Raw genomic sequence first — 15,464 nt, 5'->3', positions numbered from 1 at the left:
TGTCTAAATTGTAGGTGTCAGTAAAATGTAGAAAAACTTTCTAAACCTGTATTGTCTGAGATTGAGCAGTGTGATGTAATGCCTTTAAGCATCCATTGTTTAAACCTCAAATCCAACTGTGCAGGTTTAAAATCTCTTCATAAGCAAAGCATCTTAAAAGCCGAGCTTTTCTTTCCAACTTCAAATTTTTGCATTCTTTAAACCAAATATTGAGAGGAACCGTTGTCATTTAAAATGTGAAATTGTATGGACACACCTAAACTATTGAGAAACCAACAGCCTGATAACGACAAAATATTGGATAAAATTTTTTATTAGAACAAAATCCAAAAAATATATCCTTCACACACTTCATTTATTGGACAACAATTCTCAAAGCCATATTTGCTCATTTGTGAGTCTCTCTAAAATGCACTGTTCAATGTTTTCTCTGATCAAATTCATTCACTCATACATTTATCAGTCACAGACGGATATCAATGTCAAACCAGCGATTTCACGTTCATAAAGTGTCATTAAACATTTGAAACATTCCCAATATACATTCAATATTCTTCACATATGTACGTTAGTTTGTTATACACACACACAGACACACACACACACAATAAGCTAAAATCTATAACACCCTGTTTGTATCAGACACATCAAACCTAAATGTTCCCGAAGCTGTCAATACTGGACGCATCCATTGCAAAGCTTGCTGTAAGCGGATCTCCTCTTTTACTTTTGGTGACTAAACCATTTTTGCCTCTCCCTTTAAAAGTGTGGAATGAGAATCTACCTGTGACGCAGAACGACAGTTTAAGAAAGACAGTATAAGGTGAAAGATCAAGTCACCGGCTCTAGATTTCACTGCATTAGCACTTCACGACACGACACTATGGCAAACGGCCCGTGAAAGACGAGAGCAGTTGGTGTGACGTGAACCCTGAGCTTCAACAGCGAGGAATCTATGAAACTTAGCAAGACTATTTTTTTCAGGTTGGTGCTTTTACTGCACTTATCCGTGTAATCCCGTGCCATAGCGAACACTGTTATTAGTTACGTATAAAAGTTTGGCTGCAGAAAAGTGGCCAAGACACATAAAGCCTCATCTCCACTGAAGAGGAAAAGCTGTTTTCTTTTTTTTCCCTTTTTTTGAGTTATGAAAGGATGCAATTTGTTTTGACAGCTCTCTGGCATATTCTCTATGTGGCAATAAATTAAAAGCGTGTTTTACTGTCAGCGAGTCTGTTTGTCTAACACCCCAGGGTGGAAGTCAAAGCTCCATGCATCCCTGAGTGCAATTCAAAGTCGTCCACGTTTTCTTCAGGAAGTCTCGAGGACAAGAAGCGTCAATGACGTTTAGCCACGCCTCCTTCTCGTCCACCATTTGTGACTTTCACGTGTCCATCTTTTCCCTCTGTCGAAAGGGTTTCTCCATCTTCATCTTCACCCTCATCCTCTTCATTGTCGCTTCTCTCGTCTTCGGTTAACAGCTGCAGGTGCATTGTGGGAAACAGAGAAGGGGAAGTTAAAAATAAAATACAAGCAAATCCGTTCCAACATTGATGCCATGTTGTGGCTCGTTGCCAGGGCGTCGCTATGCAGTTAATCAAGTGTTTATCTTACTATGTAGATGCAAATAAAGTTTTATAATAAAAATAACAAAAGTCACGTGTTTTGGGGGGTTAGTATGAATAAACTACTAACAATTTTTCGCTAAAAATTCAAATAAAAATATTGTTTCTATTTAAATTTTTTTCAGAAAATGAAAATTGGAGAAACAGGTTTTTATTTAAAATCTCAAATGCTGCAAAGAAAAGTTCAGATTTACTTTCAAGCAACATAACAGTTATATTTCTAAATGTTTTAGGAAAATTTCTAAAAATTTAGATTATTATCATAGTATTTGGGGTCTTGTCATACTGTCAGTCTTTACATTGCTGTTGGATGACTTTGTCACTCCTGTCCTGAAGTTTGATTTTGTTGAAATTCACAATTTGTTGGAATGATCACAATAAATCTAGAAATAATACAAATATGGAGGGGTCTTTTGATTCTATCTTCGGCTGTATATGAAGAGTTTGGTTCCAAAATGAGATTATTATATTTTATAATTACAGTTTCAAAACTCATGTTTTTTTATTATGTTTTTATTGTATTTAATTGTGTTAGTTAGCTGTATTTTTTGTTATTATGCATTAAATGAAAACAAACCAACTGCAGTTTGTTTTATATTAATTGGAATGCACAATAAAAAATATATATAAAGTTATCTCATTTAGGAACCAAACTTTTTGCCAAACGAACCAGTAGGACTTATGTACAGTAAAATAACATGATTTTGTTCTGTAATTTGATTACAATTATACGTGAAAAATCGGTAAAGTAAAATACGGTAAAATACAGTTTAGGCTGTGAGTGTGAGTGGAAATAACAGTACATCAAAGCATTGGACAAAGTTTCATTTCAAAGCACTTCAGTGGATCTTTTCAGATCTTTAACTCATTCGCCGCCAGCCTCTTTAAAAAAAAATTTGCCAACCTTACGCCAGCGTTTTTCAATATTTTCACCCAACTTAAATGGCTCACAGTAAATGTTCTGTAAAGAATATATGGACATACAAGATGTCAAATGAAGGATCAGTCTCAGCTTTTAAACAAAATAAACCGAATTCTATCTTCATCTGTTCATTTTTTATTACTCTTTAAATGTGGGTAGGTTTCTTCGAAAATGCATCATTTTGATTAAACAGCAGTGATAACTCATGTTTTTTGTCAAAGATTCTGCCCAGAATACACTCAGAACAATCATTAAAAAACGCTAAAACATATAAGTTCTAGGTTCTGGGATTCTGTACTTTTTCCCAAAGGTGTGTAATAGCGCCACCTGCTGTAAAACACCACAAACACTGATTGCCGTAATGACTCGTCTTTGGCGTGGAAGCGTTTTTTTTTTATTGACGAGATAACTCGTCAATGGCGGTGAAAGAGTTAAGCCCCTAATTTAAATGCCGAGCAACAGAAGTAGCCATGCTTCTTAACAAAATATAACCAACATTCTTATTTGTCCAAGCATGTTTAAACTACCTGATATTAAAAGCTGCCTCTCATGGCCGAACTGGGAAATTTGAAAATATTGACTTCGGAGGCAGTGTCTGAGCACGAAGGCAGCCCAGAGAAACAGATAGGCAGCTTTTAAACAGAGTGTGTATGTGCAATAACTAATCACATAAAACTACAACACAATTTTTTCGGAAGAAATGCAATCAGAAGTTATTGAAAGTGGAAATTAAACTTAAATTTATACAATACTATGCTCCGACGGTCATTTCGGTTGGCATTTTATTTTTTTGATCTCAAGTCTTCTCGACCAATGTTGTTATGGAAATGGCAGGTCTCTGTCAATGGTTAGCCATGGAAAAGGATTGACGTAGGACATTTTTTTTTTCAGAAAGTTAAACTTTTTTCGACCTCTAAAGACGCTCTGAGCTGCAGCCAAGAAGTCTGAACACAGCCTAAATCAAGAGTTTTCAATCTGGCAACCCTTGGCCGTCATTCTGTTTAGAAAGAATCTGCAGGTACAGAATCTCTTTTCAAGCAGAGGCCCTTTTATAATACAGACACCATTACAAGGTCCTTCAATCATTTTGGTGTGCATTGCAAGTAATATAAACTATTATTTTCCATCATAAAATGCAACAGTTCATGATGAATATCTATCCAGGTAGCCCGTACTTACAATAAAATGTTTTCTTTTTCGGAAAAGAGAATGATATTTGTTCATTGGTCAAGCCCAAATAAAGTCAATTTGAAAGGTTTTCATAAAAAAAACATGAATTATCACCCAAAACCAAATGAACTTTAGCGTCTGTTACCGCCCACCCAGCGCTTCGTGAATACAGGCGGCGTGAAGACAAAGACAAAGGTGTTTTCAGGGTGTATCTTGTCCACACCGGTATAACCAGCATAACATGATTAACTACACTGGAAAAGTGGGAGATGATGCAATACATTCATAAAAGCAACTGAAACTCCAGCTCCCAGTATGCCAAAAACAACATTGCTGCAACGGTAAAGTGTACAGTTTCCTGCTAAGACAATCCGAGAAAGTGGAGCAAGTGACAGAATAGTTAAAATATCAGTTCTAACTCTTTTTCATACCCCTTTAGAAATTCGATTTATTACGAAAGAAATGATTTTTCTCATGCCTGTCAGCCGAGTTGTGATTGAAAGTTAACCGAAGGCGGTGAGGTATCGGTGGTAATGGTATTTGTTAGATGTGGCCTCCAGGTTACACACACTCCTCATGCATTTTTTTATTTAACGGTTCGAGATGTGGTTGAGACCATCTGTTCCTGAAATTTGCACGGAATAGCAAGTATTGAAGATATTTTGCACTAAGTTTAACCCTGGACAAATGTCAACATGAAACGCAAATCACAACCCTATTACTGTCATCTATGTATTTCATGTTTTTATTTGCACTGCACTTTTTTTAAAGAGTCGCACCATTAGCTTAGCAACATGCTAACGTCAAACTATTAATTTCCATGCGCTATTCGTTTTATCCATGGAGTTGAGTTATAGGCTACGATCCAAAAGGGAATAAATCTATTGCAAGACAACAGACAACCCTATGTACACGAGACATGCATTTTACAAAATACGCAGAGCAAATATTCAAGAAAAGTTAGTACGGAGGGACTTACACTTCCGAAGAGGAACTTCTTCACCATGCGCAGGATCAGACACCACCAGAATATGTGCAGCAGTAGAAGAATGACGAGCACGGCGTTAAAAAAGTAATATCCAAAAAATGGAACGTAATGTTCGTTTGGATAGACCCACGTGCAGTGAATGATCCTGCAATACACACACAAACTGTTACTATACATACTTTAAACTACATCTATGATGGTTTGTCATGATTTTCAAGTAGGACTGTCACAATATCAGATTTTCAATTTTCGTGGCCAAAAATAATTTTATATTTTAAAGAATATTATCACAATATCTGTTTGGAAAAAAATAGTACTGCTATAAGACAAATTCATAATATTTTTCTGGCCAATGATTCTCCGACAAATACTGGGTTGTTGTAAAAACGTTGTGTTAAACGGTACCTTGAGTGTCAACCAGATACTGGTGCAAAATTATTTACGATATTATCGTATGTTAACACAATATCAATAATGACGCTGTTAATGTCAATACCTGTTTATTGCGACAGCTCTGTCGCAGCGCCATACATGTTCAAACATGACACTTACCAAAATGGAAAGAATATGATTCGTGTCACCATGAAAACGAAAGCAAATACGACAAAGATGCCATTGCAGAATCTTTCCCACTTTGCGTAGTTGAAGATCTTGGCAGACTGTGTAAAAGTAAAAACGTTACGATGCACCTACACAATACAACATTCAATGAGAAGATCAATCACTTGATCGATTTACACTGCTTTATAGCGACTTGATCTAAACAACTTTGACGCTCATGGACAGGTTTAAAAGGTTCTCTATACGCTAGCATACCTGTCAAATCTAACGAAACTCTTTGGTGTGTAACAAAGAGTTGTGGCTACGTTGTTCATATAGGATCAATCCCCTTTCCCCTCTAAATTTCCTGTCAATCAAAAATAAGGAACCCAAAAATGATTTACCTCCAAAAGGATGTCAGAGGCATCATGAATAAGCAAAACGATTGTCCCGATTCGGATGTAATTCCCACACCAGGAGAAAGCTAAGAGTGTCAATGTGGCCCAATGGTGGATGATCTGCTCTCTGAAGTCCTGATATAAAAACAAAGCAAATACATTTCTGTAATAATCTCCAGCTGATACGTTTTTCAGAACACATAGATGTAGATGAGAAAAATGCTGTTACTTTATTTACTGACATTACTATTGTTATGGCATGACGTAATAATGCAAATATAGCTTGATCGTAGGACACTCACCTTTCGCTTGACATCAAAGGTGATGCTGAGCACTAGCGACAAATAGAAACTAATCACCAAAACATAATACCAGTACTGAGAGTCCAACAAAGACTGTAGAAACAAAAAACAAGGGATTACCGCCATTAAAATGTTCCAATGGAAAAACTCTTCGATTGATCTAAAGCTCAATGTGAATTTGATTACATTTACTGGGTTTGGGCGCAGCAGGAGTTTGGGAGCGTGAACTTTATTAAGCTCTTGTTGGAAATTTTATGTTTTGGGGGCCAATCAACATGACATCATTGTTCTCCGAATTACAACCTGGAACTCGGATAACAAGCGTAAAGGGATCCAGCTGAAAAAGTGGTTGTTCTTCTAAATATGGTCATGTTTGAATTGGAACCAGCGTGAGCCTTATCAGAATTATTTATCAGTGGTGCTGTAAATTTGAACATTACGTCAAACTTTTACCAGGGTCGGGGCAAAGTTAATAAAGTAGTGCTGTATAATGCATAGTCTGTGGAACGAATACAAAGTTCTGAGAACACACCTGTTTGGGATAGCCAATCCATATTTTTCGCAAATCATAAAACCAGGGTTTCTGTAAAAGATTTAAAAATGCATGTCAACATCATTTCAGTCATTACATAGAGACAAAGAAACTGTAACAGTGTCTCGGTATCAACATTCAACTTCATTGTCTGACTTTGTCTGGCGAATGAAACTTCAGACCGTTCTTATGTTAGAAAACAAGGTAGCTTTACTTTACATGTTTTATGCAATCCCAAAAAGTGATTGAGTTTGTAATTTAATACAATACAATATATTAAGTGCAACACCAATAGCAAACATACATCTTGGAGACGTCTTTTTAAAGCCTGCGAGACGTATTTTAATTGATTGCTCATCTGCAATACGTCTCTGAGACGTTTTCTGTCAGACATTATATAGATGTCTGTAAGATGTTTGATCTTTAGCAGACGTATTACAGACGTACCTGTGCTATCTGACATTATATGTGTGCTATGTTTTATGTTCATTACAGTTAGTTACATTGTTTGCTTAGCAGCATGCTAACAACTTTCTTGACATCACATGCATGTAAAGTCTTTATGTATCGTGCTTTGGTTTCATTCCTTTATAGGCCATACGCAGCAAAAAGGGGACGTATTTCTCCCTCTATCACAGCTCCGTTTCAATGACCACAGTTGGGGAAAAGAGAATATACTCACATCATGAAGCGCTATAATCCCACTGATAAATGACCCCAGGTAGAAGGCCAATCGCCAACTAAAGAGAGTGAACCAAGAGCAAAGGTCATGCGATCAGTGATAAAATGCAAAGATCAAAACACCAATATCGGGTCCAAGTGACCATTTCAGAAGTTAAGGACTGAACCATGAATTATTAGCACTAGCTGTTAATTACTGCAGTGAGCTTTGATTTTTCTGACAGTTTTTTGGTCTATTGTGACATGATCTTTGCCACAAAACCCTTGTTCTTTTGTATCAAGTGGGGACAGGTTCCTGGGGCCGGTTGCACAAACCGCTTAGACTAGTCTTACAAGTTAGTCATCCCATTTTTTTCTTCAAAACTGCTCTTTAAGTCAGTCACATAAAAAAGATAGATTGGTGTAGTTAAAATCTAAAAAGTAAGACTGACTAGTCCTAACTATCTGCTGTCAGTGAGACTAGTTCTTAAGACAAAGTCTTAACTGAGCAGCTATGTTTATGCAACAGGCCCCTGATGTAAAAATCAAGTTAATTTATTCCATAGAGAAATCGATTTTCAGCTCTGAAAATGTAATACTTAAATACTGTAGATGACGTCTTGTATGTCTTTTAAGTTTGCGACGGTGTGGATCTCTAAGGTGACGGGTTTAATTCACAGTTTATAACTCTTTATTGAAAAATGATTTTAAATCCCAACTGAGGAAGTGGAAAACCTACTTCACGAACCAAGGCAGCTGAAAAATGGATTGGTCACCGTTGCGCTCTGTTGAGCTTCACTGAAGCAGAACCGTGTTCACATTATCACATTTTCTGCCATATTCTCTCTGTGCATAAACGTACATACATAGCCTTGCAGTCGCATTAAAATCTCAAACCAGTTATCAGAATGAAGAGGTTAACTTCATCGACATCATCTGAAGGCCCTTTTATGCCAAATAAATATATATGTGACCCTTGATCACAAAAGCACAGGTCTAGTTTTTGGAAAAGCTAAAAATACATTGTATGGGGCAAAATTTAAATTTATCCAAAAAATTATTAGGATATGAAGTAAAGATCATGTTCCATGAAGATATTTTGTGAACTTCCTATGATAACTATATCAAAACTTTATTTTTGTGAGTGGATGGCCTGCCACAGCGCCCCTGATTCACAACTCCAAACAACATTTTCTCAATATTTAGATTTTTTTGCACTCTCAGATCCCTGAGTTTTAAACGGTTGTTTCTCAGCCAGATATCGTCCTATTCTAACAACTCATACATCAATAGAAAGATTATTTATACCGCTTTCATAAGGTGTCATGACGGACATGAGCTCAGTTATATAGGAAGTTACAATGGTCAATTATACCGTTGAGTAAACATTACCGAAAAAAACTGACTTGTGAATTATTGAAAATTACTATGAATTTCATTTGTTTATAGCACGCTTACATTACAATCTATGACGTGTGTTGAGTTTCTATGTTTTTTGGAACAAAGCCATGACTTTCAGGTTGTTAGCGAAAAGACGTGAATCAATCAAAGTCAAGCATTTAATGTCCAACAAACAATGTTGTTCTTGTGCAGTCTGAATGAGCAGGATTTGTGAGTGGTGTGTGGTTGTACCTGGCCTCTCTGAATTTTTTAAGCACTCCAGGCCGGTCCTGGTTCCGTCTCCTCCTGAACCAGCGCTCCACTTTCATGCTTGACCAGCTGCATTTTTTAGACAGTCCGTCTATCTCCGCCTATAGGAACAGAAGGGTGAGAGAGGCACGGTCAGTATCTAATGCACATATGCTGTAAACTACATCCATTTACTGACATGCCATAAAATATCACAACCATCAATCATCTCATATCTTCAAAGTACCATTTTTTCTGATGAAGGCTTCAGAATTATGGGAAATTGAAACAAAAGTGTAACATCCTTGGTAATGTTTAATGAATTTTACAAAAACTACACAATTTGACTCATTTTCCTAAACAAGTGGTTGAATAAAAGGGTGCAGTTTCATGCCCCTCCTGCATTTTGACCACTCAGTTTATGCCATAGCGAAACAAATTGGCTAAATACATGGAAGAAATATGTTCGATATTGGGCCTCCGGCCAAGTGCTTCATTTTTATTCGGCCAAGAATTTTCATTTCGCTGCATCCCTTATGAAAAGGGACGTGACACTGGATAAAATGACTTAACTCTCTGGATTTAAACATGGTTGGAAACATCCAAATACAAATGAACAAAGTGTATAAGACTGTACTTGTGTTTTTTTTCATTGACAATTTAAAACAAAATCTTACATGTTGTGCCTTTAAGACTTTCATTCATGTGTATCTGACTACAGCTACTATTATTACTACTTGCAGTAATATTACTGTTACTACTAATATTTAATAAGAAAGCATATAAAATAAAATCTTATGAAAATAGCAAATGCAGCAAACACGACAGACATTAAAGTGTATTATCATTATCTGATGAATCTTGAATGTATGAAGTGTTTAGATATATGCTACAGTTTGTGTGATGTAGCAGTCTCATGGGAATTCGTGAAATTGTCACAAACTGTAATCTATTCATTTGTGTTCTTCAACACAAATTTCCTCTTTTCTTTCGTGTCACCAGCATGACAATTTTTTAATACACTGAGTGTGTGTGTGTATGTACATTTATATATTTCTAACCTGATATCAAAAGAAGTGGCAAAATCACAGGCACAAAAGCTAATTTAGCTAAAAATGCTAGTTTATCAAGGTGGCAAAGCAATGATAAATGTCTACCCTAAGCCTATTGTCACAGGGGAAAAGTCAAAACATACAAATAAGATTGTAGGAAATAGGAATTCAGACGAATGAGCCACCTTGTAAAATAGGTATGAATTCCCATCAGATTGCGTTATATATATATATCTATACGTTTGAAAGATATCGAACTTGTGATATCAAAAGTATTAAAGTAATTTTGATGGAAAGACTCGCAAAAATTGCATGCTGACTGACACAAAAAAAGGGGGAAATTTGTGTTGATGCACACGAATGAATATATTTTACGATTCGTGACAATTTCACAAATTCCCGTGAGACTGTGTTGGATGTAGTCGAGTCTGAGAATGTTACGCGTTACCTGTCCTGGGTTTTTTGTGTTTGTGGTAAAGGAGCGCTCTAGAATAGCATTGTGCTCCACTTTACGTCTGGTCTTCTCTGTCACCCCAAGAAAGGCTGCAACCGGTGTCGCTATTAACCTGCAGAAATCACAAACCAATCAATAACCCACAAATCAGCGATTAGAAACTAGATCTTCTGGGCTTTGAAATCGCCCCTTATGTGAATTTTTACTTCCTGCGATAAAATATCAGAGACTCACCTTTCAAAGAGGTATCTGACTACGAGGAAGATTAAGGCTAAAGGTACGGTGACGTAGAGGTGGGATGGTTTAGCGGAGATGAACTCATCATTGTCCTCAAGATCCGCCCATGTCAGGTTGCCCGGCAGCCAGAGGCGGTCCCACCAGAACCACTCGCTAAACGTCCCACTCATCCTGCCGATCTCTGTGGAGAGAAGACAAGATGTCTCTCATTGTTAAGATAAGCCTGCTCATGTCAACATAATCAACCAACAGAGATAAGCATTTATGATTTTGTTCATTGAAGCAGCAGACCCTGATGAAAGAAAGTTTGCTTTGTTTGCGAGACACTATTTAGCAACTCAGGTCTCCAGCAATTTAAAACTATTTGAAAGGCTAATTCATCTAAGTCCGTACAGTGTGAATTGTTCAAAAATAATAATGACAAATAAAGCAATAATCAACCTTCCTAACCGTCGTATGATTGAATACAAATTGGCAAACTCTTGAAATAGTTATAAATTCCCTGTCATGCATAAAGATTTTATTGACTTGTTAAAAAGTGCACAACAAATGTTTTAAGTCACTTATTGTAATGAAGATCAGTTTTAGCACACATCTACACACACACAAAAACGTTTGTTGTATTGTTTGAAGTTCCAAAAGAGATTTATTTGAAGCCTTTATGGAAAACTCATCAAATTCAGGATATAATAAAATAACAATCATCGTTTCACAACCGGTGGGGTATTTGCAAAATAACATCAATGAATATTTTGTCATCTTATTTAGCATGCAAAGTGTTTACGTAAGCGACTCCTAATCTGTGAATACAAGTATGACTGGTTTGATGTCTATTTGTTACGTCTTATTCTACGATTCAATTCATTTTGCTTCATTTGATTTTCAAAGCAAACCTGAATTAAAACGCAGTTTTTTTAATCAGTCCCAATGAAATCAGGCTGTGGGGTTCTGACATGAAAACGATTATTTTCACGCTTAATATTTGACAGCTATGTTGTATGCATTTACACTTGACACACGTGCCAACATTGTATTGAAAGACTCTTCAACAACAAACACAAAAGAGAAGGTTGATCAATAACACTGATTGAATAGCCTGTGTTGTATTTATGACAGCTCTTCATACTTGTTGCTGGAAAAACAGCTTTGCTGCTACCTAAAACAATGTGAAATGGGGGCGATGCTGACCTGAGGCAAAACCACAAGCCTGTGTGTCGAACAGTCCAACAGGTACATGTCATCATCGAATAAAAATACTGTCTCTATAAATACACTCTTAAAAAGTTCCTAAAATATTAGATTTTCCAGAGCCAACGCGGGGGTGCACTTTGATTTTAATAATGGGTGTTCAGAGCATGTATGAAACGTGTCCATTGTGATGTGGAGAAAAATCTGAGTTTATTTTTTAATTGACGGACAATGAGAGTGTTGCTGTGGGTAACACAAGACTGAAAGTGACTCTTTCCTTGTGCTCCGCTGTCAATCAATAACTGCCATTCATTAATATTCCATCTTCTAAAATACAATCGAATGCACAAACTGACATTAACGCTGTCAAACTGAACATTTAATGGTTGCAATGGAAATTATATTTGTTTTAATTGAATCTGTAATGGTGTCTACTGGTAAGCGATGGATTCTATTGGTGGGATGTAAAAAAATACCCCAGGTGGTCCACAGCAATTTGTATTTTCAGCTCTTTTTTTTTTTTAATTTTGTATTTGTAAAGTATTGCAATTATGTACAGTATGGTATAGAAATGTAACTTCTCTATCGTGATATGTACTGTATCGAAAGGCCATCACCAATACACCATTAATTGGCGATAAATGCATCTATAAAAGTTTGTGTTTACATAATAAATGTCTCTGTGATGTGCATATTAGATTTGTATTTAAAAAACATACACATATATGCACATATTTACGAATATATAAAATATGAAAATGAATAAGCATTTAATAAACGTGCACATGTATGTGTTTATGAATACAAAATGAATATGCACAGTACACTGACATTTATTATGTAAACACAAACTTTTATTCTGAATGCAAAGAATCGCAATGAATGGTTTGACAGCTCAACAATTGGTTTCGTTATGGGATCGATGAAAAATCTGTCATTTACCCTTAAAAACCTGTATCGACTCTTTCTTCAGTGGAAAAGACAAAAAGAAGATATTTCGATAAATGTCTCGGTGGTTTTGTGGTACTACAATGGAAGTCAAAGGGGTCAATGTTGTTGAAGATTATCAACATTCTTCAAAATCTTCTTATGTCTTCTGAAGAAGAAAGAAAGTCAAACAGGTTTGAAATCACATGAGTGTGAAGAAATAATGAAAGAATTTTCAGTATACTTTAAGAAAGAAAAGGTTGACTGTAATGTTCTTTTTGAAACTAAATAATAATACTAGAAAGTGAACTTTTATTTCTTCCGTTTTAGAATACAGTATATAAAATGAGTCAACTATGATTTTTGATTGTACCCTAATCTGACCCATCGTACATTTGCAGAACTATTTGTGCTCTTTCTCAATGTCTGTTATACGAGCAAAGAAAATGAGCAGCCCACCGTCAAGCGAGTTCAACAAAGAGCTGCGATTCTGTTTAAACAAGACACTGAGTAAACACGGCAGGCTCCACGTGTACACGTCACATGGAAGTGTATTATCACCCGTCCCTTCAACCGACAGACTCTCTCAGCTATCACAAACCCACACATCATCTCACGTTAAGCATTCCTGATAACAACAACACAAGATCTGATGAACTTTATGCACCCAAAACGTGTTGAAATGCCAAATAGTTTGACATACGTAAAGAGATTGTGTCATTCTGATAGAAGTAAAGTTCAAGAGTATAAGGTTTACATCCTCTACTTTGACAGTCATCTTTCAGACCACCACACAAGGACTTAAGTGATCAAAAGGTCTTAAATAAAGCAGGTGTGGAATCTTGCGAATGCATTTAGATGTGTTCATTCTATGTAAGACTTCAGCACCATCAGATTAGATAAAACACAAACAGATCACTGCAAAGAAGAGACCTTGAGTACCATGTCATTTCTGAAAATCTCAAACTAATTCAATTCAATATACTATGACAACAAAGCCCTACTACATTCCTAGACTCGACGAGGTGCATTAGAACACATTATAATTTAACATGTTCAGCATCACGCAACAATCCCAATTTGCTGGGTTCACACCAAACACGTTCCACACTCTTTATTCCTTGCTGGGAAAGTTAGTTATTTCCGCTTGAGTGACGCGATCTGACAAATACTGTATATTCATTGACTCGCATATGCATCTTTGCATTGACTTTGTACGTAATTTAATCGCGCAAATCGCTTAATTCGCGTTTGGTGTGAACTTAGCATTAGAAGAAGCCTTGTGTCCCGTCATGGTGTTAAATTCACACGCTTTCAAAACATGTACACAACTTTCCAAATCTCATTCTCATGGGTTTAAAAAGAAAAAAACGTTTGAGTCTCAATGTCATTCAAGATTTTTTTTAAATCTGGTGAACTCAGCGCTGATGTCTTTAAGGTCACAAAAACAGAGCAAAGTAAGAGCCTCACCTCTGAGCGGTTCAGCGTCGGTTCAGGTGAATCACTCCACGTTGTGTCGGCCGCAGTGGAAAAGTGACAACATGACAGCAGTGCCGTGGCACAGGCACACAGGAATGCTCTTTGTTTAAAATAGTTTTTGGTCACACCCAGCTTAGAAGAAATTGACGGGCTGTCCCCTCCCTTCCAACCCTCCTTACCTTTCACAGAGGAACACCTCAAACTGAAGAGTAAACTCATTTGCATTCTTGGACTGACAGAGATGCGAGATAGTTTGTGAACACAATAGAGCCGTGGATGCAGACAGACAGGTAAAGAGAAAAGAGGCACACGGCGGTGCTAAACTCAATGGCTGAATATACAAGGAGTGTCAGGTTTCCCACATTCCACTGTTGTGTCTCTACATGCACCTTTTTGGAATTTAGGAGACACCTTTAATTATTTATAGCGGTGGATCTGAACCGGTTTCGCTTCATAATTTCACATCCCACGCACTGGCGAACAGAACGTGGGTTCTTATAGACTTTGACATCTACACTGTGAATATTAGAATGAAACACATGGGCTTAATTTATATTATAAAAACATCTCTGGTAATTGAATTAAAATTGAATTAACATGCAAAATAAAAACCGGTGAAAAATTGACAGCGCACAACAAATTCATGTTCACCACATATCATCTTTACCCTCAATCCAAATGAACCCGTACTTATGTCGGACAAAGGAATTGGATGAATTCTGGGGAAAGTCTGATTGGAAGATGGCATTTAAGGTAGTTTTTTATTTATTTTTTTGACAATATGTGGATATCTGTAAACTAGCGTATATGAATTTACTCACAAAATTCACATTTAAAATATATAAACATTCAAAACTTAGTCTCTTACTTTTGTCAGTATGGCTCAGTAATGTTGATGACATCATCCTTCAGCTTCTCATCACATTCCAGACATTGAGGTTAAACACTATTGGCTGTTTTAAAGGGGGGAGGAGCCACCTTACTGCGAATCTACTGCAAATGTTTTTTTTTTAAATGATATACAGTGCTTTGCAGAAAAATTGTGGTAATTCCTACTTGTAATTTTTAAAATTGCTATTATTTTACAAGAAAAGAAAATTAATCTATTGGAGTTTTAAATTGCATGCGTTACATTGCAAGTTATTATGTAACATTTGAATTATTATTTTTATATTATTATTATTAAAGTTTTTAGCTCAGTCACAAAATGCCAATAAATTAAAAGTTTCTAAAGGAAGTACTAGTCAACTTTCAAACCGTGCCATCACAATGCTAGAGTGTAACCCAAGGGATGTCTTACTGACCTAAATGAAAAGAGTCTGTACTAAATCTTGATATTATGATCTCTAAATACGGCTCAC

General features: G+C 36.4%; 1 protein-coding gene across 1 annotated transcript; it reads right to left on the bottom strand.

Moving 5' to 3' along the window:
- Positions 1-295: 295 nt before the first annotated feature.
- cers3a (ceramide synthase 3a) lies at positions 296-14,335 on the bottom strand. The gene is made up of 11 exons (XM_056738718.1): positions 14,095-14,335; positions 10,507-10,690; positions 10,267-10,384; positions 8,770-8,888; positions 7,160-7,217; positions 6,478-6,528; positions 5,946-6,038; positions 5,650-5,778; positions 5,258-5,364; positions 4,697-4,850; positions 296-1,481 (listed from the first exon to the last, which is right to left on the bottom strand). The coding sequence occupies exons 2-11, from the start codon at positions 10,677-10,679 to the stop codon at positions 1,338-1,340; spliced, it is 1,146 nt and encodes a 381-aa protein (XP_056594696.1). The 5' UTR covers positions 10,680-10,690; positions 14,095-14,335; the 3' UTR covers positions 296-1,337.
- Positions 14,336-15,464: the final 1,129 nt, after the last annotated feature.

The sequence above is a fragment of the Triplophysa dalaica genome, chromosome 1, assembly GCF_015846415.1.
Source record: "Triplophysa dalaica isolate WHDGS20190420 chromosome 1, ASM1584641v1, whole genome shotgun sequence".
Classification (NCBI taxonomy): Eukaryota; Metazoa; Chordata; class Actinopteri; order Cypriniformes; family Nemacheilidae; genus Triplophysa; species Triplophysa dalaica.
The sequence above is the reverse complement of the archived record's forward strand: the minus strand, read 5'-3'. Positions and strand labels throughout refer to the sequence as shown.